Source organism: Megalops cyprinoides, chromosome 24 (genome assembly GCF_013368585.1).
Source record: "Megalops cyprinoides isolate fMegCyp1 chromosome 24, fMegCyp1.pri, whole genome shotgun sequence".
NCBI lineage: Eukaryota > Metazoa > Chordata > Actinopteri > Elopiformes > Megalopidae > Megalops > Megalops cyprinoides.
This window is the reverse complement of record NC_050606.1, coordinates 9,554,757-9,581,518: the sequence shown is the minus strand read 5'-3', so window position 1 is coordinate 9,581,518 and position 26,762 is coordinate 9,554,757. Positions and strand designations below refer to the sequence as shown.

Below are 26,762 nucleotides of genomic sequence, written 5' to 3'. Positions count from 1 at the left end.
TTCACACCAGCGGGCTAAGTGGCCTGCAGCGTTCTGGGTCGGAATGAGTGAAGACCGCTACGCGTTTCTGCCTTTAAAAGGAAGCCTCAGAGACACCCACCACCCTGCGGTTCTGCTTCAGCGTGCCCTAGAGCTAGCAAAGGACGGGGACACTAACGGCCCGCTGGCTCGCCCCGGGGTGTGCCAAAAGGTCCTCTGGTTCCACTTTTCGGACGTGATGAATTTGACTCATCTCCCTCTCATGGTTGACAACAGCAGAGAAATTGGCTTTTCAAATCTCAAAAAAAAAAAACAGCAAGGAAGGTTGCTGTGTATTGCAAAACCCATGTAATAAGGGTTTCCATGGTTGCAACAATGGCTCTCAACAGCACACTCTGTGCCTCCATTTTAAGGCTGCTGAGTGCACAGAAGGATTGTGGGCCCGGCCAGCGCAATGGTTCACAGTCTTACGAGACCCTGGTACATCAACAGAAATGTATTAAATTGACCTTGCAATTTATGGCAACTCTCCCCTCTGTTATACACGAGTGCTCTCTCTCTGTTGTGATTACTTGTTGGCTACTCTGCAGGGCCCCTCTGCTCTTGTTACCTGTAGGCAGAACATATGGCCAAAGCTGCTTTGGTGCTTCTTTGAGGTCTGAGTCGTATCAAAGCATCTTCATTGTCAGCAACATGAAAGGGGAGAAAAAAAGCTGCCACCCAGAGCCTTTGTGTCTCAAACAACGACTGTCACAACATCAAGGAACGATAACACTGCCCCACTTTATCGGCCAAGAAATCTCCCCTCGCCCTTTTTTCCACGGCGTCTATTTCAGTCGATCGGTGCCGTTTTTTTTTGTATGTGTCTCAGCCAAGTGTTTTGTCTGGCCCTGCTGGTATTTATGGAGCGGGAGTCAGACTCGGGCTCTTGGGTTGTCCCCTCTTTCAGCTCCAGGAAATGAGAGAAACGCATTGTCCGCCCCCGCCATTTAAACGGTCATTCTTTCTGCCGCGCCGTCTGAGAAAATGCGACTGGGACGGTTTTACAGGACAGGGGCGAGAGCTGACACGCTGACCAACCCGCATTTCAGGCACTTGAAACAAAGCCCTGCAATTACCTGAGACTATTCAACCCGCCCCGCTTCTAGGTGGCTCCCCAGAAAGACTGTGATCTGACCCAACTTCCCGATGGTGTCGGCTCTGATACGACTTCATCGAGAAGTGACACATAACACAGCGTTTCTATTGTGTTGCAGGATAGATTGTTCTGTTGTTTTTCTGTCCCTAAATATGTACTATGGGATTAGCGACCAGCTGGCAGGCTTTTCCACAAGTGCTGTCCGATACCAACAATGAACCAAAATGCATAGATCTGTCTTTCTCATCAAAGGTAAAAAAATTAAACAAAACAATTTTTTGATGGACACAGAGGTTGAGCTTAGCAAACATGGATAGCTCCATCAAAAACAACAATGTGCAAATTGTGACACCTAAACTTTTAAACAATGTGCTTCCTTGTCGTATGTTTCGAAATTACCAAGTAATTAAGACCTAGAAACAAGCTCCTCTAAGTTAATTGATTTTTGGAGAAAACTGTATATTAGCATTTGTAACATGTAAACCATTCACATCACAGAGGAGCTGAAATCTTTCACTGAATTAGCAGATAAGCGCTAAAAATAATGCTGTTCTCGATAAATGCACCTGAAACAAATCAAGAAAAGCTATATCATTGGTGGGAGTAAAAATGTACTGCATTCTGGACACTTTACTCATGACCAATTACTTAAACCCCTGTGCTGTTTCTTTATTTTATGCTGCATGTTAATCATTTACTAACATGTCCCCTCACCAGCCCCCCCCCCCCACCATCTCCCAAAAAAAGAAAACTGCTTTAGCTTGCATCTCGAGAATTAATGGACTTTACTTTTCAGGTCTGTTGGGGCTGTGCAACTTCAAAGGCCTGAGGTGTTAATCTGGGTCCCATGTGGCAGACCGTGCAGGTTCTGTGGGTCCACAGGATATACCCGCAATGCTACACTAAGATGAGGGTTAATCTTTGCTGAAAAGGTGCTTTTATTACTCGGATTCTGCCAAATAATTAAACATTTAGTGGAGGTCATAGATGCTGGCTCTCTGTCCCTGTACGCATTCACAAATAACACCACGCACACACCCACACCCACACGCACGCACGCACACACACACACACACACACACACAGAACCTTGTTGACTTTTTCGGGGAGAAAGAAGATGTCACAGAGAACGAATGAGGGTGTGCGGCCCTGTCGGGAGAGTTTGAGCGTCGGGTTTCAGCGGGAGTGACGCATTTCCCGGCCAGATGTGACCCGTGCCATCTGAGCGCATGGTGTATGGGGGGGGGGGGGGGTGTGGGGGGGACCACGCGGCTTGGATTAGAGCTCTTCTGTCAACCCCCCCTCACCCCCCCACCAACCCCCCCACCCCACAGCCTTCCCTGGTGTTGACACAGGTGTTGCCGTGAAGCGGGAGTGACATGATAAATGGCATTAATGGATGGGGGGGGGGGCGATGACGCCCCGCTTTCGGCTGCCGTTGCAAGCGTGCCCAGCTCCGCTGTTCTAACCCCCCACGCGGGGGGGAGAGCGAGCGTCGCCCACTTCAATGGAACCCAGCCCAGGCTTGATGTGGCCGCCGAAATTGCAGAGTCGCAGACCAGAAACACGTGTTTCTGGTTTGCGAGACGCACGAGAGCAGAGCGGGCCAGGATGACAGGGTAAATATAGACCCTTTCGGAGGGACGCTCTGTTTAGCATGCCGCAGGCGTACACTATGGGACCGCGCAGGGTCAGAGCTGTTTTACCAGCACAGACTCTTGTGTTAATTACCCCGTTAGCCATTAGTCAGGATTTCCATGCGAAAGCAGCGCTTCACCACAACAGTGCCCTTGGCTTGGCTGCACTACCAAGGGTCTGGCCTTTAGCCTTCAAAGGCACGAGCAGAAAGCATTAACCCTTCACGTCCCAGCTCAGGCTCATATTCTCTTGTTCTTCATATCTCTTGGCTTGCAATTTAGTATACCAGCCTAATTTAGGACCCATACAATGAAAAAGAACTCCGCTGTGTACAAAGAAATGAAGACAAACTAAAACTAAGCAAACTTTCTCCTGTCTTGTGAGGGCATTACTGTGTATGTGTGTGTGTGTGTGTGTGTGTGTGTGTGCACATGTGATTGTTTGTGCATTGTTTTGCGCATGCATGCATGTGCGTGTGTGTGTGCGTGTGTGTGTGTGTGTGTGTGTGTGTGTGCGCATGTGATTGTTTGTGCATTGTTTTGCGCATGCATGCATGTGCGTATGTGCGTGTGTGTGTGTATGCATGTGTATGCGTATGCGTGTGTATGTGTATGCGTGTGTTTGTGTATTGTTTTGTGCATGCTTGCATGAGTGTGTGTGTGCGTTATATCTAGAATAGGAGCCCACCCCAGTGGTGCACATCTGGTAGCCATGATCATGGCTGTAAAACAATACGATGCTCCACCTCATTTTCCTAATGACATGAGAAGGCTCTTCTGCGAGGTGCAAATGTATTCAACTCATGCAGCGTCTTTCATGGTAATCTAATAACCAAAATCCCTTTCCCTCTAGGCTTGGTTTATGTTTCTATGTTCAGTTGTTTGTTTTGTTTGGTTTTTCTTTTCGTGCTTGTAAATACATAGATCATAGCTTTTTCAAGCTTTTTTGAATTAAGTAATTGAAACAAAGGACTTTTACAAGTCTCTCTCTGTCTCTCTCGATTGTGTGTGCGTTTCCACATGCACTTCATAAAAGACTACAAAATATCTCATCCCGATATTAATGATGCCAAACTGATTTATGAGGGAACTTAACAGTAGGGGGGTGTGTGATATTGGACAAGAGGTGCAAGAGGTGAGGATGGGGGGAAGAGGTGCATTAACCAATGAGATAGAGGCCTCTACACCTGCCTGGTCTGCCCCACACAGTGGAATTTTCCACTCTCATACCGGGGGACCCAAAGAAATGCTGAAACAGGAAGCCAGCCAACCAACAGGAAAGTCATTCCCACTGAGATGCGTCTTTCAAACGGAGCACAAGACTTAAGACAAGATTCATTCATTCATTCATTCTTTCATGGGGCCAGTTTACATTTTGACCCTCAGGGAGTTTTGCATCCCTGCGCCATAAATGCATAGCAACTGGTCCTTCGCATAGGGTTAACAACTCTATCATAGAAAAAGTAACTTTTACAGATATTGACACAATATCTCTATCAACTGCTCAAAGGTCCAATGTAGACTTCAGTCAATCCAGTGGCAGTAAGACCATTACTAAAAGCCCAGGTAATGGGTTCTCATTCAGTGGTGGAGGAGTCTTTCTGAGTGACTTAATTGTAAGGGAACTTCACTCCTAAAGCAAATCATTCCCCCAGTCCTTCTCTATCATCAGCTCATACCATTTGTCCCCTCTGACTTGGTTACAGCTGGAAATGAACTATGATGCCGCAAATTAGGGACAGGGGACTATATCCCCTTCCTTTGAGGCCTAATATGGATGTTTTTCAGCCTCTCACAGCCCGTTCGGAGGACCGGATTGCTTCCTGTTCCCCCGTCCCTTGGGTTTACTCCGGCCAGCGGGTCACTCGGCTTTGATGGTCCCGACCGCAGATCGACACTGCGGAGGCCAGCGGCGTTAACATCACACAGGCGGTCACACGTGTCTGCTCGCAAGCACATGCGTGACCAGGGGTCTGCAGCGCCACGTACCGCCCACTGGGAGGGGGTCATCTGCGGCGCATTGCTGTCGCTACATGCTAAATGCGGAGCCGGAGCTGGTTTGGGAGTGTTGGTAGCCTGGTCTGACACTGTTGCTCACTCAACTTGAATGGAAACACTTCTGTTCTTTTGTGCTGGAAGTCACTCTGGATAAGAGCATCTGACAAATGAGTGTAATGGGGGGTGTGTGAAGTGGGGTGGGGTGGCAGTGTAGCATAGTGGTAAGCTGCAGGACTCGTAACTGAAAGGTTGCTGGTTCGATTCCCCACTGAGGCACTGCTGTTGAAAGGTCCTTAAACCAGAACTGCCTCAGTAAATGTCCAGCTATATAAATGGGTAACGTGTAAGTTTGACTGGATAAGAGCATCTACTAAATGACAATAATGTAATCTTATGTAGTGTAATGTAGGATTCAGATCAAAATAGCAGCCGCTATGGTTTTCATGCAACTCCCATTTCATAAACGTATCTGCCTCATCTCAGTGAAAAGGACATATGCTCACTATGGCATCCCGGGGTCAGTGGAAAGCAGCCAGAGCAGATCAGAGACCTTGGCCACGGTTCGGCGCGCTCACCTGTTTTGAACACCTCGTAACGGATGGAGAAGCCGGCTCCGTGCGTCTCGTAGTCGGACACGAACTTGATGTAGAGCTGGTTGCCAGAGGACACGATGGGGGAGGGGGCGATCTTTCCGCAGAACTTCCCCACCAGCTGCCCGCTCTCATCGTTGCCGTCCCAGACCTCCACATAGTCGTACCTGGACACGCAAACATACAGGCGGGGAACACATTCGTCACAATCTGGCAACCCGGGCACTGGCGTTACCCAAACGTCACGCACCATCTCTCCGTCTCTTCAACCCACTCCAGGACCGGAAAAACTCAGGGTTTTATGGCAGTCTGTTCACGTGTTAGAAATGGAGCTGAGGTCAGCGGGGGGTTCTCCATTTCCGAGGCGCCTGGACAGCCCCTGGGTTTATAACTAATGAGAATGACCTCACTGGTCCCTCTCTGCAGCAGGTAGAGGGAGGCGGCTGATTATGACATCAGGCATTGGCCTTGCAGGAGAGCTCCTAAACCGCGCGGAACCCTCTGGCATTCCTTAAAACGAAACGGCATAAAATAATAAAGCAAAACAACAAGCCCTCCTCGGCAGCTGCCACGTGAACACTCCAAATTGTGCGGACAGCTTTCAGAAGCTAAGAGCTCCTTCAGGATGGGGGGAGGGGGTAAATGTAATGTTGCATTGGGTCTCAGATGTGTAATATTAGACTAACATTAATAGAGAGTTATCCTAACGCATGGGGATGTTGTGTTGTGGTTGAATGGCAGGCAGAACCGTGGTTGCCGGGCTGCAGGTGGAACAGCGTGGCTGGGGAGAAGACGGCTTTCATGCTCCTGCATCTCTCTGACTGACAGAACGGGCCCTGTGAGCCAAGCCACACGGGCAGATGTTTGAGTGGCATTTAATTGCCCTTGACGTACGTTTCCAAGGGAGGCACACGGACCACCTATGCAATGGAATTAAAGGCAGGCCATGTCTCCGTTTCCGTCCCACTCTATTCCTTTACATGTAAATAAAATAAAGCTGACACCCAGCCCATTCCACATTAGGATACACAAACGTAAGACTTTTTGGGCACACCAGCTAACTTCAGATATACTATACACAACCTCAGCTGCAGACAAAACAATTACAATCCACCATGACGTAAATTGCATTTTGAAAGTCTGCCTTCACTCTAGATGTTTCACGGAATGAAGATTGGGGGTGTAGGAAATGAAGACTCCTGGTCAGGCTAAACTTCTCTGGCGGGTGTTCAGCTGTCTCTGTGTGGCCCCCACCATTAAGAGAGAAACTCATTCCTACAGGCAGCCAGAGCATTGCAACAATGAGGACTCCAGCTGCTTTTACAGGGTCATAAACACGTTTGGGACAACAGGAATCTGGACAGATTCTGCCCCATAACACTGATCTTAGGTTGGCTTTTACCTTTTGCGTAAAATAACCGCGGTTAGCACTGGCGGGAAGGGAAACTGATCCTGGATCAGTTTGTGAGCACTCCTTCCTCAGCAACCTTGCCGCGTCCCTGGAGGCGGCAGGTGGCGTAATGCATAATGCAGGGCTGAGCGTGCACACAGCGGTGGCTTCTTTTATGGGAAATGATGTCACCCCCCCCCCCCTCCCTGAGAGTTCACCCCCGCTAGTCTAGTCAAGTCTCTTCTGGGCAGTGTGACTGACACCGGTGGGACAGAGCTGTCAGCAGAGAGTATCGATCCGTCGTCTGCTGTATTTAATCTCTGTGACATCCTCGACTAAAAGCAGGGGGACCTGGCAACAGGCAGCTAGCAACGGTAGAGTGAGTATTTATGAACTCAAAGGTGGGCGGGGCTAATGTGTTCTGTCAGTCACCCAGCCAACCAGAAGACTCATCTCCATAGCAGTAAACTACAATAGGTTTAAAGCAGTAAGCCATTTATAGCATGTATCGGGGGATCATCAAACCTCTGCTATCAGTAGATGTAAGCAGCTCTGTTAGGTAACTTTTCCAGTGAGGCAGCACCACTTGGCCATTATGTTACTGTACGGACACCCCTGAGATCAGCATGATGGCCAGCTCGAGCCAATCACGTCGTGTGTTTTGTTTTTTCGGGACCCCGCCCCCTTCCGTCCAGACACAGCTGTGGCAACAGGCCCATCGGCTTGCGAAAATAAGACTCATTCTCACAGGGCTACTTCATCAGCAAGTTTCCCCCTCTGTTCCAAGCCTGGCTACATGTACGTTTTTTTATCATGGTACATTTACGCAGGAATTTAACTGTTAATGGTGCTATTTTCCCAAGCTTAAAAACACGAGGGCTGAAATCTCTTGATCTCCAGTTTGAAACAGTGCTCCATTCATTACGGCTGAGAGAGGCAGGGTTTCCTTTTGCTCCCTTTTCTCATAGTGGGATTCCTTCTCAGGCTGGGCTGCTCAGATATGGAAAAACATTGGGACATCTTGACCATATGAACTTTCAAACAGAACATGAAAACCTATATGCGCTCTATACCGCTGAATACACATATCTTAAGACTCAGTTGAAAATGTTTGTCAAAGGCAGTAGACGGCTAGATGAAACGCACAGGGCTTGTGTGAGTCACTGGTTTCTGCTGGTTCACAGCTCCACAAGAAGAGAATTAGTCTTCCACTAAACAAAAAAAAACCCCTACTAATTCACCTCGCTGTCCCTCTGCCAGCACTGAAAACTTTCCCTAGAGAAACCCATCAGGGGACAGGCTGGCCTACAGCCTGCCACTCCCGGCTTTTTCCAGGAAAGACGATCCAGTGCCAGCTAGCCCTGCCACGCTTCCTCTTCAACGTACAAATATTTTTGCAACAGAAAAACCTGCAACAGCGTCACTGGTAACAGACCCAGAGCTGAATCACTCTCCAGTTAGAAAAAACAAACAGCAGGGCAGCGTAACAATAGCGCTTAGCCACAGCATCTTCCAATTAGCTTTTTATTGTGCCAGAGAGGAATGGATAGCTTTTTTTTACCCATGGAATTAAGCGCACCCTTATAAAATCCCATCACCTGAAGTGATTCTGCATTTTTATTCACGGGTATCACCCATCCTTGGATGGACTTCCAGAGAGCGCCGAGAGCTGGTGCCATGTGGGCGGCGGAGAGGCGGGGCTCAGGACTTCCACTGCTTAACTGGGCAACAGGTTTAATGCTGTTCCCTGTGTGCCTTTTGAACCTTCTAGGCGCCCTTCCTTTCGGAGCAAGTCATGGGGGCTCTCCGCATTGCAGAACCTGCCTGTGCTCAGCCCTAGCGCCGCTCAGTCCGCCAAGCTCCCAGCATTCAGTCACTGTGCAAATTCATCACTAATCCACTGCACTTAATCCTGCTATAAAGGAGTCCGCAATAAAATTCAGTCATTAACAAGCTCACGCTGAATGCGGGTTCTCTCTCACGGCTGGGGAAACCCCACGATGGAGGAGTGGGGGGCGGGGGGCTGCCATGTTCTCTCCAGCAGCCTCAAAAGAACAACACAGTGGGAACAGTTTCCCAGCCAGCCCACAACCTCTGTCCGCAAAACCCCTGTTCCCCCTGAAGCTGCTCTCTCTTAGGGTTCAAAAACACATAGGCACAAAAACAGATTGCTTCAAAAATCCAAGGGTGCCATTCTGTGTCATTTTTGAGCACACCTCTTTTGAGCAACACGTAATCATTGCCCTCCATATGCTTACAATGTTTTCTCCCACAATGCAACACTGTGCCCTTGGTGATACAGACAATAATGGCCCATCTCCTACTAGGAGTAGAAGCAGATTTAAGTAGGCCTTCCATTGCTCCTCGCAGCTGAGTCCAATTCCACCTCCGCAACTGTACTGGAAAAAATGTGCAGTCGATTCAGAGGGGAAATTAAAACAGGACTGCAGAATCTAGTCCGTTATGATCTCTGCTTGACCTTTGAAATAAAAATATTTCTGGTGGGAGGGGACCTTGTACAGGCAGCCCAGTTGTATCATTAAGAGCACCAGTCTGCATTCAAACCTCGGTGTAGGTAGTGTTAACTGCATTGTAGGCTGCATGTCCAAAGACATTTATTAATATTTTCTGGGGAAAAAGCCTTTTATTCAGATCCTATCATATGACAGTAATCACCGCTACACTTCAGAGGTTACTGAGAGTTACTGTAGGTATACAAATAAAAAGATATACAAAAATCTGTATGTTAGAGAACTTGTATAACTCCAAAAGGGCATAGAGGATGACACTTGGTGATACTACCATATAGAGTTCCTTTAAAGGGAAAAACACATTTCTCAGCCATTCCATTTGAGTGTTTCTCCTCCCAGAAAGAACCAAAAACTAACTGCTGAACACATCTCTTATAACGTTTCAAAACATCTACGGGTTAAACCAACACCCTCGAGGAGCAGCCCAAACAAGCACGGTGGGACAGGGGAGAGGGAGGCCCGTGAGAGCGGAGGGGGAAAAGCCTGTCAGCTGTCGGCCGTACCTCACCATTCGCTAAGTGAAACCATTAACAAACTGTCACTTCGGCCAAAGTTTAACACCGTTAACATTTGTACAAGTTCTGAGGCGAGTTTACCTCAATTTTCTGCGCCTGGGGCAGGCATACCTCAATGAAGCAAACAGCACTTTACTTCAGCATGTGATGTTAATTAACCCCCTGCCTTCCCCCCCTGGAAAATAATAACTTTAAACCCCCGCAGCTTTCTCGGGTTTGTAATCACCTCGCGTCAGCTATTTTGACGGACGGGGGAAGGAGCAGTCTGTTAGTGTGACTTCATTAAGCGGTGTGACTGAAACGAGAACGGTCCCAAATGGAGTCATTAGCGCCTGGCCTGAGAGGCCTGGCGGCGGGGTTATCGAGCCGAAAACCCAGATGACAGGTCACACACGCACGGTCACCGGCCCGGCAACTGCCACACCTGGAGGTGAACTCTCCACCTGAGCCCTGAATCCTGGCTGCCAGCTGGGCTTCTGTGCAGATCAAAGCTGAATCTTTCTGAAAAAGGACATCTTAAAGGAGATGGTATTAAGCCCAAAACACAAGGAGTAGATTTTTGATATGTGTCAAAATATAGGGAATGTAGAACAAATATCAATTACCACAACTACTATCAACTACCACAATCACGTATGCAAACTTACTTAAAATTTTGTAAGGGAGCCATTTCGACTGAAGAAGGGATAGACCCTAACTCTCTCTTGGGCGTCACACATCAAAGTCTCGGACCCTCGACACAGCTAGGACAGGGTAGGACCCTTGACACAGCTGCAGATAGGTGTGGGTGTGTCACACTTGTAAGTGAAAATGGCCGAAAATTCGCTGCAGCACAGCTTGCGTTTTCTTGTGGGACGGTCATCGTTACCGGTGACAGATTTGTGTGGCTTTGCTCTTTAGGTCTCTGATCACCCTGCTGAGAGATCTGGGATTTGAACAAACAAATGAATTTAAACAGCCAGGCCTAAGCACAGAGTCTCTCCTCTCCTGAACAAGTTATAATGCCTCAGCGTGAGATTTAAGGACAGTCACAGCCACCAGAGCGTCCCAGTCTTTGTAGACAACTGTGGCTCTTGAAGCCCACTTCTAGCTCATGGCACCGGAGCTGTAGGCATAACGTTTCGTGCTCTCGTACATAAACCAAAAAGAAAATTTGTTCAGTTGACACCCTCCAGCACTGTTCCCTTGCAGAGACCCTGGACAAGGCTTCTTCACATCTTCGGAGTTCACCAGAGAGTCACGGGTTCCTGGGAGACATGAGAACATCCAGCGGAGGAGATAAAATGGTGGGAGCATGCCGTGCGATGTGCCGCACAGGTAAGCGGCTTGATCTGGCCCCAGCCATGGGCGGAGGTCAGCGGAGGCCCACTCACCAGCCCTGCCTCCCACATACAGTCATACATTTCACTCCAGCAATAACAAAGAGACGGGGGCACTTAGAACAATTTCAGAGCAATCCGCAGTAATCTGTAGTCAAATATACAGAGGCGGGACACCAGGGGCCACACGATAGCGGATATTTTAATACTCGTGCTGGAGAGAAGTTATTGAGACATCTGAGAGTAATTTGAAGGTTAAGCTGCAGACGCAGTTGAATGTGCCAGCTTTTCACCACGCCGCTCAGAGCTCTTTGACTTGTATAAACTCTGCTCATTTAACTGGTTAGTCCATAATCTGACATTTGTTTTCCTTTGAAATCAGTATTTCATTTGACCTTTGGAGAAAAGCTATTACAGTAATGTACTTATTGCATGGTTACTGAAAGTACTCAATGTTATTCAGTGGTTTTAGGCAATAAATATGACTAATAAACAGCGTGTTTTGAAAGTGGTTGGTCCCAAAACTGCCATTTGTTTTCAATCATTTTATTATTGCCAATAAATCTGAAATTCAAAATCACAATTAATTAAAAAAAATACTAAAAATAGGACACACATGAACTTGTTGACAGCACTTTTAAGACTATGTGAACTCAGTCACCATAATCAAATTCTGATATCTGCGTTATTATTCAAATTCAGCGTCTGCTCATCCAAAAATGAGGTTTGCAGCTGCAAGGTGGTGTAACGACAGTGAGACCAAAGCAAATACGACAAACAAAACCTAAAGGAAAGAGGGAAAGATTCCCAATTCTCAGTTCTCCTATTTGACACTGCACCAAGGCGTGACCGCAGAAGTGGAAGGCTTGTCTAGGTTCGGCGCTGCTCATATTACAGAGCGCCGTTCCTGCGGCCAGAAAGCACGGGCAGACGCGTGCGCCGAGAGGCTTCGTTTGAAAACGGGCTTCTGCTCCCTGTCTGCCGGGAGGCTGAGCGTTACAGACGGCTTCTCACTGTGAGCCGGGCCATGTCTCCTTTAATGAGGGCGCGCTTCAGTCAGAGGCCAGCCCGCCATGTGCGCCCACTCCACCGGCCTGACAGCACTGGCACGAGGCATGACAGACGAGAGAGGGAGAACAATGTCTTTTACACAATGTATTTCATCATGATCCAGTGTAAAAAATGGCAAAAAAAACAGAATATTCATTTTTTATCCTGTGAACATCTTGTCCCCATGGTCAACCACACTCAACTGATCTTGTTCTGGTTAGACTTTCCACCTATGGCCATGTGATCCTCTCCCTGCCATGTGGCCACCCAGCTCTGTTCATTTTCAGCCACATGGTTTGGCTATTTGTGACCCATTAGTGTTGAAATCCATCAGTGCCCATGGCCAAACACATAGGCTGGCCTCTCTGATTCTCACATGCGGAAACCGAGGCCACCACAAATTAACTGTCGCTGGGGATCTTAGCTTCGGGAGCTGTGTCAGACGGTCCCTGAAAGCAAGCCTGTTCCTCTCGCATCCAAGAATCTCTGATTCTATCTGGCTCTGCATAAGCCAGAGAGCCAAGAAGGGGGGCAATAACAACCAGGCTGGGAGCTGCTTCACTGAACTCTCCTCTAGTTCTCTGCAGGTATGCCTGGTCCTGGCGGGGGTACCCCAGCCCCTCTCTCTCTGACCGGGTGAGCGACATGGTCTACCCTGCCTCTGCGGACCGCACTCTGTGGCGGAAGTGCTGGACGGGCAGCCACTGAGGACAAAGAAACAGGCGGCCTGCTACTCCCCTCAGTCACACGGCCATCCCTCCCTGTGAGAAAATACCAGCTGGAAAGCAATCACACCGCGCATGTTGTACAGTCTAATTATTCCACTAATTGCCTGACTGTGACACTTCCTTCCGGAACATTCTCGGGCAATATCCTCGCGGCTGGAGTCCTCCGAATGTTCTTTTATTGTATTTCGGGGGCTCTTTGACTGTTTTCTTTTTTGTTCCTGGATATGAAAAAAGAAATGCCAGCTGAATGCACAGGTGCCAAGGGGCGTGTCCCTGCGTAACGAGCGGTGTCGCTTCCAGAAGGGGGGCTGGCACCGACTCCTCCCTCATCAAAGAGGCGCCGACGCCGCTCCTGCCAGCTCGCGGGATGAGGGCGGCGCTCTGCAGTCGACAGACAGCCCTCCCGGCTGGTGAACTGGACCCGGTCCCTTCCCCAATTATCTGTCCCCACATTCCGACAATCTGACATCTTGGGGCTCTCCGTGCTGGCGTCTGGGTGCATTGGGGTAGGGCACCTCCATCAGCCGTGCAGTGCCACGGTGAACGACCAGACCAAAGACCAAAGATGTCAGATCGGTTTCGATTTACGGTCAGTGCACCATCCTGGTTCATCATGCCGATGTCATGAAGAACAACGCGGTGAGAATAAGGCCCCGTGAGGAAACAGGGCGAGACCGCACGTTGGTTTACACGAAGATGGAGCGGAAAGACAACAAGGCGGGCCGATCTTGGAGACCCCTCGGCTACGCGGGGAGGGGCCCGGCCTCAGCGCCATTAATCACTGTCTCCGGGAGACCGGTTGTTTTGGCTGCAGCGGACTTCAAAGCGAGGGGCAGAGAGAGAAAGCCGCTGGTAAACTGCACAAACAAGCGAACCGCGGGGACAAAGCTAACGCCTGGGCCTGATCCTCGACAAACAGACCGCAGACAAACCATGTCGTAACCAAAATATGCTTTTTTGTTCCTGATTGGAGCCATTGAAGAGGCTGAAAAATTAGGGGTTTGAGAGCAGGCCGCTGCTGGTACCCGTCACAGAGGCCTAAGGCCACGGGATCCTGCACATCAATCAAAGCTGAAGCCCATTTGAAGCACTCTGCAAAACTAAACATTGCTGGCGTTCCAAGACATGGTGCATTAAGACTCCAACAGGCCACATCAATTAGAACAGGATTTTGCTTGTTTTCCCCCTCCTCCCACGAAAGGCTGAGCTGGCCGTGGACTGTAATTACGCCTCACATATTTTGCCGTTATTATCCTCTGTCTGAGGAGGGGGCCCATGAAACTGCACGCTAAAATCAGGTAGGCCTTGCAAAGAGCCGACCTGACAAAACAAGGCCAAAGTACTTCTGGCATGATCATTAAAATGACTGATTCAAATGCCAGTTCTGTTTCAATAGCTCACTAGATTTAGTTAACTATATCAAGTGCATTAAGTGTAACTTCAATACAAGTTAACATAGTTTCATGCTTTTCATACAGGTTATGCGCAAATTGAAAACAACTACTCCTTTGCTATCATCCTGACTGGGTTTGAGTTGAATCAAAATGATATTGTCATCTCACGATCAAACACATACTAACGCCCCCCTGAAAGTCACTTTGGACAAAAAAGAAATAAAACAACTCAACTACTTGCCTATAACCTGGGCAACAGGCCCAAATGAGGCAGACCTGACCATCAAAAGACTTATCTGCGCTCAGCGGCCCACTGACCAAATTCATTTAGTAGTCACCTCCCATTAATGTGATACAGCCTGGACTCCAGAAGCAGGCCGCTGACACGGCTTGAAAAACAGAAAGTGCTGCTTATTTAAAAGATTAAATTTTATCACTGTCTATTGTTTGTGCTCCTTCTTATAGCCCAGGCACGATGAGCTGGTGGACTGGCACCCTGGAACAAGTTCTGTATGGATGAATCATGTGCGTGAGTACAGCCAAAGGAGACAATTTCACCAGTAATGGGATGCTTTACTGCTGAAAGCTGGGCCAGCCCCCTGTACGGCCTTGCTGTGGAAACCACACAGGACAAGAGCGTCTGCAAAATGAATACATGTGAATGCACGCCCCGAACACAGGATCTGACAAAGAATCATCTGTTCGGGGTATTTATGCCTAAAAGTGTAACAATGCTGTTTTGTGTCTTTTGCCGGCTTTAATATCTGCTGTATTGCATGATTCCTATTATTTTTCAATGCATCATTTATTACTCATTCTCTCTGGCTGACCTGTCACTCCGTCTGTTCTCTAACTTCCTGTCGTGGGTTTCCACGCTCGGTGGCTCACGGGTTCTGGCCCCTCCGACCGGGAGACAGCGACGCTTCTGAGAGGAAATGCCTTAGAGCTTACTAAGCAGAACCTTCCGGTACAGAACGAACGCTGACGTCGCCACGGCGTGGATCCGAAACAACCTCCTCCTCCCTCTGTGCCCGGCTGACACCTGCGACACGCTGAAGCAACCGTGCCTGTCTGGATGATTTGGGGGAATCTGCTTTCAAACCTTCGCTACCGTAAAACCGCTTTGACTGTTGCCAAATCCTGGTGCTTAGTTTCTTTTTTTATGGAACCATTAATGCACCAGTCACTAACACAATGAATCACTACCCGTTGGCAAATTATTACAACTATGGTGGTCCAACAAAAACAAGCACTAAGTTTCTGTAAATTTTAATACGGCATCATCACATAGCTCGTGGCTGACAGGAACTGAGATTTCGGAAGCGATGTTCTGCCACAGGGACGTCTGTATGGTGTACAGACGACAGCTCTGAATACTCGCTAATAACATGTTGCCTGATAAACATCATTAAGTACAGGTCTTTTCCAAAGCGCCGTGATGACTGGAGAATGTTTATTTAGATTAGCATTTTAGCGAAGAAGACGCCCGCTGCTCCTGTGTGTTTGTTTGCCTCTGTGACGCGAGTTTGCTTGTGTTGCGGCGGCCGCGTGAGAGGGTGAGTGCGCGCCGTGTCTCCACGGATCAGGGAGAGCGGAAGCACCGCTCCCCGGGCCCCAGAGCCCCTCGGGGGGAGAGGGGTGCGCCAGTCATCCCCTGGCAATGCTAATAAGCTGTGTCAGGCTAACTTCCTTCAGCCATCCTTACATTACATTACATTATTGGCATTTAGCAGACGCTCTTATCCAGAGTAACTTATGTAGGTTACAAGTACTTTACATGTTACCCATTTATACAGCTGGATATTTGCTGAGGCAATTCTGTCTTAAGCAGCTAGCCCAAGAGTAAGGCAGCAGTGCCCCAGTGGGGAATCGAACTGGCAACCTTTCGGTTACAAGTCCTGCTCCTTATGACTATGCTACACTGCCATCCTTATGTAGCTTCGGTCATAACAGTGCACTTAACTGAGAGAATGCATAAATGGACACCAGGGTGGAGCGTTGCTGCCAATTGTTGTCTATGTACTGAGAAATTCCCGCCATGCTGATTGAGTGGGAGAAGCTCCAGCTCCTTGTGACTGGTCAACTTGTGCACATACATTATCTCAGCTTAGAGCACGGTTGTCACCAGACATGTTGTGAGACCTGATATATGGCGAGCCTTGCTCTAGAGGGGATGGATCGTGTTTTGCTGGTCTGAGCTGTAAATAACATGCGTTTGGAGACCCTGGAAGATTGCCGCAGCACAATGTTCGCCCACCTCTGGTTTCCATTAACCTCAATGCCAGGTCTGCTCTGATAGGTGCAACTTCACAGTGAATTACTGCCAAGCAATTTCTAAAGGCCTGCTTACACGGAGGAAATTTGACATTACACCGATGGCACTCAAACAGTAAAACATACAGGCTAAACCTGCCTAGCCAATCCAAAGCTGATCCAACTTATAGCATCTCGGGACCATCACAACATCTTGTATAGCGAAAGCTTCCTCTTCTCTCCTTCCAATTTCTACTGATGTGAAACTGAAATAAAACATCCGCCTAATTTCAGGCCTTGTGTCTGTCCCATAAGGAAAAAGCCTGTAGCTCTCCCAAATACCTTCAGTGACTACCCCCCCCCCCCCCCCCCCCCCTCCCTAGCATTGGTAGCATTTCCAAGACCAACAAGAGAATGGTTCTGCAGAGACATTTTGCAGAAGACATAACCATTTGGTTTTTGGCCAGAAAATCCTCAATCAATAAGCTATAATGCCGTGAAACTCTATGGAATCTGGACTCTGAAATAGGATTCAAGAACAAAAAGGACACAGTATACACAGAAATGAGGTCAGAGATAAACGCTCAGAGAGAGTTGTTTTAACAAGCTCAAATGTTCGGTGGAAGTTTGACACTAATAATACATACAGAACTTAAAAAAAACATCTCTGCAAGCCAGTCTGCCTCCAGCTGGTTACAGTACCATAAGGGATTGAGAAAAGGGTGTCAGCACAAAAGGTTTATTGAGGTTATTTATATTTCTGTCCATTGGCGTTACGGGGAAGCTGCTCATTACATCTGAGACACAGGGAGAGATTGAGTTCAAATATTTGCCTCTGACAGACTTCCCTTCTAACCTTGTTAAGTTTCTGAGCAACTCCGTGTGACACAAACCCCGAGCAGGAAGTCCCTAAGGAATCGCAGACAAATAAACCGAACTCGCATCCCGGCCCTTGGTTCTATTCGAGCCAAATGTTTCCCAGACAGGCCGTGTCATTGTGCGCCCGCCGGAGCGAGGGCGGCATCGTCTTGTGCTTGTTTTACAAGTGGACGCTGAGTGAGCCTCGCTCAGGTTGTTCATTACAGGCTCGGGATCGCAGCACTCGGGGCATGTGTGTTCCATTTGCCGCCAATTGAATTACAGCACTGCACTAAGGAAGGCCTTGTAGCCCCACTGACATTCTAACTATCTGATAAGGAAGGAATTCGGATCATCCGTCTCCATTATGCGGCCTCCGTACGAGCGAAGCTGTGGCTGGACATCCAGAGGCTGCATTACAAAGAAACCACGCTGCAAGCACAAGGTCTCCCTCACACCGTGGGGGAATTAACGCGGCAAACTTTATCCCAGAGAATGGACACCGGACTTTCAGCCAAACACTGGGAGGCAAAAACGAAACAGCTGTCTCTCTGTTCAGCCACATAAAGTTAAAAAAGTTCCCCCCAGAAATTTCCGAGAGGAAAAAAACAGAACTGAAAACTCAAGCTAAAACAAAACAAAACAAAACAAATTCCATTCAAAACAGCAACAGTCTGTTTAAGTACACACTGAGCGACATTAACGATTAAGTGGTAGAAATTCTCTCATGCTGACACAAAATGTCTTTGGTTAAAGCAAAGCAGAGCCTTTTGGTGCTGGTGAGGCCGACTTACACCACAGCGTCCGCTAAGTTAGCTTGTCAGAGTATCCTGTAAAGCTGCGGTTTGCCACCCAAGGTGCCTCATTTGGCACGGCACACGTTTTGACTTTCTTCCAAGAGCAATAAGGACAGCAGGGGAGGTGTGGCAGAGGGACCGGGCCGCTATGTCCACTAAAGAGGCGCGCACACTCGCACACAAACACGAGGACTCAAACACCTACTGAAAGACTTACAATCCAGGGGCTCGGGAGTGTTCCGGTGAACAGTGCCTTTTTCCCCTCCTCCTTTTTCTTTTTTACACAGGAAATACATTCCTGCCTGATTCCATTAACAAAAAGAATTGTTTCCTTTCTGACCCCCCCCTGCAGTATCTGTCAGCGTCCTCGGCTCCCTCAAAGTTTTATTAGTCCCTCGGTGACGAAACGCGATCCGATAGTAGTCGCAGACTCCATCTGCTAGACAGCAGCAGTCACCAGAGCCATGATTTATACACATTTACAGAGCATTAAAATGTAAAGAGGCCGTAATAAAGAGAGTAATTTATGGTATTTCGTGAACACACTGGGCTTTGTGTGGGCCCTCGAGTTGTGGGCAGAGGTACAGTGGCACAATTAACTGGAACGAGGCACATGCGCTCGGACCCTTTCAGAATAAACAGAGATACGCAGTGCTTTCACGGCTGACGTAGAGGAGCAGAAGCAGCCGACCAAGGCGATACAACATAAAAAAGCAAAAGAGATAAATTCACCCTCACACACAAGCCGAGTACGGCAGGAATCTGACCCTACATTACGACTTAGACAATAATTGATATACACATTAATAGATTTTTTTTTTAAATCACTTACGTTTTTGCATGAAGCCAAATAATACCTTAAAAATGGCAAGAAAAATATATATAGGGATCCAAAAGCGCTGTTATCCAATGATATAATTGTCTCATTGCGCTGCGCTAAGAGTCGGTTTGTATTTATTACCAGCAGATGGCGCAGTTTCACGTAGAAATGCGTTCACGGAGGCACTTACTTGCATTCTCTGTCCTCCAGGTCAAAATGAGGGTTGAAGTTGATTAAAATTTTCTGATTGGGTTCCGGTGCTTGTATCACCCAGACGCATTTCTGAGATGGTAAATATGACGTGGGATATCCAGGTGAAGTCAGATAACTAGCGCTTGTAATTACGATGTTATCTCCACATTTATCTGAAAAAAGAGAAAATTAATCACTTTAATACCTGTTTCATCACGGAATCTTTAATTATCTAGATAATTGAAAATTATAGCCATGCTTCTTTATTTTCCATTAACATTTATAACAAACATGTACGAAAATGAGGCGTTTCAAGAGCAAGAGCTTTCCACTCAAGGAACACAAAATACAATACCACAATGTATACGCTGAAACACAAAGAACATTTTTGAACAGATATTTCATATAATACGTAGCCCACGCCACCCGAGGTTTAATTATCCTTGATCTTCCCCACCCCAGACTAGCAGTAAACATTCAATTTAAAGATGTCAACAAGATTAACTTAAGAAAAAACATATTCTGACGAATCAAAGTTATTCTGAATTGCTGTCGCGATGTCATTCTACAACTCGTTCAGCAATTATCCGTAATTAGCAAATATACTTTGCTATCAAAACATATCAATACCAAAACTTAACCGTCCCATTAGAAAACACAGCCTTTACATTCAGCATCCACTGCACTAACGACATCCCTGCCTCGCATACGATCGGTGAATTTGGCCTGCCCTCGTTCGGCTAGCCTGCTCTGGCTAAAAGGCTACGGTTTGTGAGAAGGACTAACATTCTTTGAGCAGCTCTACTCACACCCAGATGATTACTTTTAAACATTATCTCTGGACTTGTTTCATTATTTACCAACAAGAAACATTAGGGGGCAATGAGCTATACAACGTTTAGAACTGAGTATGTACCCTGTCCATGATCAAGCATGAGGCCTAAGATTTGAAATTATCTTCATAACCTATAACAGCATTTAGTCTATGTATTGTAGAATACAAATACATCAACCCTGCTTCATTATCACTGTTGTCACATGCATTGTAAATCGGATCACAACTGAAACAATGGACCAATGAAATGATTTGATCTCTATATCACTCCAAGTCGAGATTATTCTTTAAAATGCTTGAAATGTCAAGTTTTACATTCAGACTTCATTTCTGTGAAATGCTGTTCTACCGACATCTGATTGGGACGAACTACGGCTAATGACCGAGACCCCTTCGGTCTGGGCGGAGAATAATGAAGTGCCACAATTTAGCGGCAGAAATGAGCGGAGACACAGGTTTGCCCGTCAAATTAAACAGGACACTGCTAGGAAACCGAGGACAAGGTTAATTCCAAATCTGCGGCGACAAAGGGAGCTGGCGTGAGATCACGCTACAGGAGCCTAACCTTTCTCGAAACAATCAATACAAAAATGACAACGCCGGATATCTGCTGTTCTGCGGCTGTTTAATGATTTACAAGCCTATCAATAGTATATCTGGCATGTCAATAATTGCTTGTCCACAATATTTTAACTAACATCAGCTAAGGTTACAGTTTGAAAATCTATAGTGCACGCACATTTTGATAATCGCTTAAGTCTCGCGTCAAGAATAACAGTAGATATAGCCAGGTATAATGCATTCATAAGCACAAATCCCATCTATTAAATTTAACACGCCATAATATTCCGCATAGTCCACATATATAGCTACATACTGCATCCATTTTTGAACGCATTCAAACTAAAGTACACAAGTTTAGGAGGGATTTGATCTTTAAGATAGTTGCACCAAGAGCTGGAGAGGTCACGCCTGTACGGCATGATAAAGGGCACTGAAGTATCAGGTAACGTAAGATAAAATCTTAAATAAGGTTATTGAGCGTTTACGGAGTAGTTCCCAAACGCCGAGAACTGCTACTGTCTTTAAACCGATGCGCTGAGGTAGCACTGTGTATTCTAACGCAGGGAAGACATTCCAGTGAATTGTACCAAACCGTCCAAAACGATCCACAGACTTACACAAGCATTTCTCAAAAATAGTAGTGCTCCTTGGTTATCACACAGACATTCATAAAAAAAACTGTTGTCACTTACCACTAATAGCTCGGACAATAAAACAGTTGGTTAAAATGAGAAGCACTAATCCACAATGCATCCTTGAGTTGTAAGGAAAAAATAAAACCAGAAAAATCTCCTCAAGGGCTTCTCTTGCTCAGGTGAAGGAAAGCAAAAAAATAAATGTCTTAACGTTGAAGAAATTCTTCCTTATGTGTTTCAGGTCGCCTGCATCCTGTGTCATTTAGCTCCGGTTTCCTACGTCCTTCCCCAGTCTTGTTCCTCTCCCAGACGCTGCCTTTGCCATTTCCTCACAAGGAGCCAACCGCAAGTCAAAAAAACAATTCCCGTTTCGCAAAATTCCCAGAAAATGAATATCACGGCAAAGTAATCCTCTGCTGCCAAGAAGAGGAAACTGATATCGACACTGAACCGCGTTTTGTTTTATTTTTTAAGACGGTGGCGTAAGTGTATCAAGACCGCACCGCTCTCCGTGCCCTCCGTTCAGCCTGACGTCTGACAAGACACGAGTTGGTGATACAAACATCTGTAGAAAGGCCTTACCATGGGCAACTCCCCTAAATTACGACGACTCCCCCTTCTGTCATGTGGTGCGCTGAATCGCCGCTACAGCTGAAACACTGGCGATCTCGCTGATTGGTTAGACTGTCATATGCAAAAGTGCCTGGTCCTCGTTAGTACGCGATATAGCTTTTCAGCTCTCACTCGTAATCATCACTTCTTTTTTGCGAGCGGCAGGACACAGGCACACACTCGCACCGCCAGCGCAACGAAAGGGACTGCAACTCGCTCAACTTGCAATTCAACGGAAAAGGCAGCAATCTAGTGTGTGCTTTCAGAAGTCACCGGAGACACGTTGCTGTTTACCATCATACTCTACATTCGTTTAAGAGCACATTGAACCGCTGTCGTTTCCGACTATATCAACGTTTATCACTGTTTTAATCGCTTATGGGCATTTCAATATAAAACACTAAGGACGTATGCTATTTCTGTTCAGTAATATGCATGGGTTCTGTTCATACCTGTTCGTCTTTTAAGCCCCCCCCCCCCCCCCCCCCACGCAGTATATGCATGCTCAATTATAATTGAACTGTATGATTGGTGAGTACGTAAAACAAATTGAATTCAGAGTGCGCTGACATGGTTGGTACTTTGCACACTGTCTCCGAGATATCTGCACGTTTTGACAGCGATTGCATTGAACGCACTCAATCGCATGCAATCGCTTTAAGGAACACTGCAGAGAAAACCTTCCGTCTTAAATTTCTCAAGTGGTATCCTGCGCGTTCCAGTACACGTTGCTGGTACAATTAATCTGTCTGGATACAATCGAAAGATTATGGTTCAGTTTTCTTGAAGGAATTCTCAGCAAGATGTATATCGAAACCGTGGACACAGCGCAACTTTTTAGACATAAACATGTTTTATTAATTAATTCATAAACGCATTCATCCCACATGAAGACTATGCCAGAACATTATTTTCAACAATTTTCTCTAGACCCAGGCTCAACATTCCATGCCCCTGTCGATGCGAAACGAGTGCAGGATCACTCGCTCGTAGGGAGCTAACCCATGAGCAACAGCCAGCGTAAACACAGCACAGTGCATGAAATGTAGTTACGCCAAACCAAATGGTGCAGATTTTATCCAGACCTTAAAAGATTCACATGGTATGAGCACAGGGTATATGGCTAGCATACGATTTGCCGAGTCTGTAACAGGTACTAAATGCTGCCACGCGCGCAGGCGAGCGGCCGCTGTTAAGATTCTGACGCTGAGTTATAGCCGGCTATCTGATAAGGAGAGGGCCTATATACTCATCTGGCTTCCAATTTCAAAGAGGGCTGAGAGGATCGCTAACAGCCACGGAGGTTTAATTTAAAGAGATGTTCTCTGACACCACATCGCTTCTTTTTAATGCGCTCTCGCTTCTCGAAACACTAAATTCTCGGGTGGTCATATCGGACTTGTTGGGAAACACACGCACAACAATGCGTTTGTTTACCAACGAAACTTGTGCTTTCCACGCTTTTGTCTTCCTTCCTCCTCTCCGATGTCTGTAAGAAGTTGACATAGGGTTGGTATTATTTCAGGCCTGCTGTACTTCTCAGTAAGTTATTTTTTTGTGAAAATATATATTTTTTTCATGATTCTTGCTCTGAAAAAAAAAGTTGAATTAAGATGTCTTATTACATAACTGTGACACACAAGTGTGTATATGCATGTATTTATGTATGTGTGTGTGTGCATATGATGCAAATAAACCAAATTGTTGTGTAAAGTAACAGTAGAACAAGCAAACCCATATGCCTTTATTCTCGTACAATTCTACATTTTTAAGGGATTTGTGTTGATATTACACAGACATTGAATGCCCTAAGATTCCACAGTGTTATTTTAATTGCAGGCTTTATTTCCAAGACATAAAAACCCATTGACTGAAAACACCCACATCTGGCAGTGTATCAGAACAATGGGACCTGCTCATTTCACAAGGGTGTCTGCTTCCATATCTGAAATGAGCAGTATGAAGGAACAATGGAAGAGCCATTTGAAGAATTTGTTCCATCATATCCAATCTTAAATTCCTGAAGAACAATTAATTCCTCAAAAAAGGCAGAGATTTTCCCCACGGAGAAACGTCTGGGCGATTTCATTAATTTCTCTGTTCTTCCCATGTAACCGCAAAGACAAAAAACAGATGTTCCAGCTGTAATGAAACTAAAAGGGGACACAGAATTATATTGGATCTCATTCTGTGGCTTTGTGAATTTTCTAACCAAAACTATAAGATATTTTCAAGTTTTACCTCTGCGGGCTCAACAGTCTAGCTAACAGTCTTGATGTAATATATTTTAGCAAGCTATGCTTATGAATTTTATGGAAAGACCTTCATAGACCCATTCAGTTTGTGGAGCTGGAAGTATGTCTGTGTTAATTAGCATTTGTAAAACACTAAGGATGCCCTGATGACAGGGTCCAAAGGAATCATTCACAGAGCCAAGTGATCTCCCATGATTCTTTGAGTTAGGTGAAATTGAATGTGAAAGGAATTAAATTAACTGGAGAGCTCATCGCAGGTAATTATTGTGACAGAAATGAAAGATAAGTAATTTGGAATTTTTTTTTTTTGCTTGCAGTTTTATCTGGCGTGGCAAACAGAAATACAGAAGCCTGGAGGAGACAAAAAAGCAAAGATGAAAACCACTATATTTCTCCATACTGTACTGTGCTGCACAAACCTTGGACTTCACACCATTTTCATTCCTGCCTCATCATTAATTCAGCACCATCCGGTCTCCCCCTTAGTCTCCAGAGAACCCCCAAATATATTCTTGCTACAGTACGCGGCGCATATTTATCTCTCCACTGCAGCTGGAAAAAAAAGGTATATTTCTCTTGATCCTCAATCTAGCAGTGTAAGTCCAAACACTCAGCCGCAGACTAGAGCCACTGCTTAATTAGGTTTATGTCACAGGGAATCCCCTGATCTGATAACAACATGTAGTGCGTTTCTGGTCATTTCTCTTTCCTTGGTTCTGACTGTGGGGTGCAGTTATAACAGGGGTGTGATGATATACCTTGCAGATAAGAAAGGGGGAATAAGATGACAGAGGTTTCTGCCAGCAAAGGCCTGGGAGCTTGTTGGTTGTAGCCTAAGGGGCCCTTGTAGGGACCCTAAAATTGCTGCCTAAGGGGACTCAACCTCAGAACCTTTCCCCTTCAAGCTTTCAGCCTCCAGCCTCTACACACATGGCCCTGGACCTGAGCCCCAGTGCAAAGCCCTTCCTCCTGCACCCCGCTTCCTGAGGCGCTCCCCTGAGCCACAAGGGGACACACTGGACCGCCGTCCCATACGCCGAATCGTAGCCTTGATCAGGGGAACGCCGTCTTTCATTTTCTCACAAAATGCAGGTTCAAACTGTTCCAACTGAGGTTTTAACACGTCAACATGTTTGTTCATCTGTTCATTTTTAGAGAGGCTTTACTTTATCTAAAGTGCCAATGAGTTCAGTGTCTTAATATGTTTATTATTTTGCAGTCTTTACAGTTTTTAACATTTCACTATTTTCCAGGAATTTAACTCTCCTGCTGAATAACGGCCATTGGGATCATTTTTAAAAGTTTTGCCTAATATGTTTTTTTTAATTTTCTTTTTAAAATGTCAATTGTACAAGCACTTTGATTGCAAATTCTCTTATGCTGAACACCACATTTGCTATAATAAGTCTTTATTGTATCTCAATTGTACAAGCTCTTTGATTGCAAATTACCTTATGCTAAACACCATATTTGCTATAACAATAAGTCTGTATTGTATCTCTAGTAGAAGATCATCCTCTGTTCTGAGGTGAGTGCATATTTCAGTGGTGGTAGCGGTATGTGTGCAGAATCCCAATGCACTGCCACATGCAGGGACCAAACCAAACCAGAATGTACAGAAATCATTTCAAACACACCATTATTTTACATAATTATATGATGAATTACATAATTAATGATGAATACCGATAATGGCACTCTCGCAGCCGTTACAGCTGTGATGAATGAGTCCCTTGATCACAAATTACCTGTTTCCACAGACTCGCCTTTCTTTTTTTTGAAGGGCGATGAACGGAGTTTACCTAGATTAATTTCTTTTTAATTCAAATGACCAATCCATTTGATTATCACGAGAGACACTGCGTGACGAGAATATATTTCCAGTTTACCGCAGAGACCATTGAAACAGTCTAATAACGGAGCAGTCAGGTATTCTTTTCTGTATGTAGGTCAGATGAAACTTCTGCCAGGACGGTGAAGCTCTATTTCACAATCCTCTCCCAAGGAGATTGACTGCAGTCCCTGCGACTCTTTCTGCCTCTTTGCGGGTTTCTAAAAATGATCCCTGTCAGAAGAGCTGCTCTGAAAATAAGATTCCTATCTAAGAATGAGCTGCCAGGAATGTGACAGGCTCCGTTAACTGACTGTGTGACTCAGCTCTGGCCGAACTGGCACAGTGGCACAACGTAACCCTCCACATCAGGGCTGCTCAGGGCTGCGGTCCAGCCGATTTCCCCTCTTCATTCACAGCACTGATGCTGCCAGAACTGGGACGAATTCAGCAGGCAGCGAGAAGGCAACATTCTGCAGCAATGCTGACAGGAAACGAGGTCTTGTTAGACTCGGGAGAAAATATCCCATCAGCACCTTGGAGCAAGATGGTTTGCCTTTGCAACTCGTACGGAGGTGAGCAAAGCCGGTTTCATAGAATGAATGATCAGTTGCATCTAGCTGGTAAGGAGTTGGAACCCAAAACCTGTTGCGAGTGTGATCTTCCAGGATCACAGCCTTCCTCTGTGTAGTGTGGTGGGTGGGTATTGGAGGGGTGGTGCTGCCTCCACACAATTTCCACCCACTCTGGATTAACACCAGCCAGGGGGCTGGGATCTCCACCCCAGCTCTTTGTTTCGTCAGTTACAGCAGGTGGTCGTGATGGACCCCCCTCCAGCCTT

General features: G+C 46.4%; 1 protein-coding gene across 1 annotated transcript in view; it reads right to left on the bottom strand.

Annotated features, from left to right (window-relative positions):
- The window catches only part of LOC118770935 (neuropilin-1a-like), a 52,379-nt gene extending 30,592 nt beyond the window's left edge, over positions 1 to 21,787 (bottom strand). The window contains exons 1-3 of the mRNA XM_036518724.1: positions 21,281 to 21,787; positions 19,188 to 19,362; positions 5,328 to 5,509 (exon numbers count right to left, since the gene is read on the bottom strand). Of these exons, the coding sequence (XP_036374617.1) occupies positions 5,328 to 5,509; positions 19,188 to 19,362; positions 21,281 to 21,341 (418 nt within the window). The 5' untranslated portion in view covers positions 21,342 to 21,787. The remainder of the gene's footprint in view (positions 1 to 5,327; positions 5,510 to 19,187; positions 19,363 to 21,280) is intronic.
- Positions 21,788 to 26,762: the final 4,975 nt, after the last annotated feature.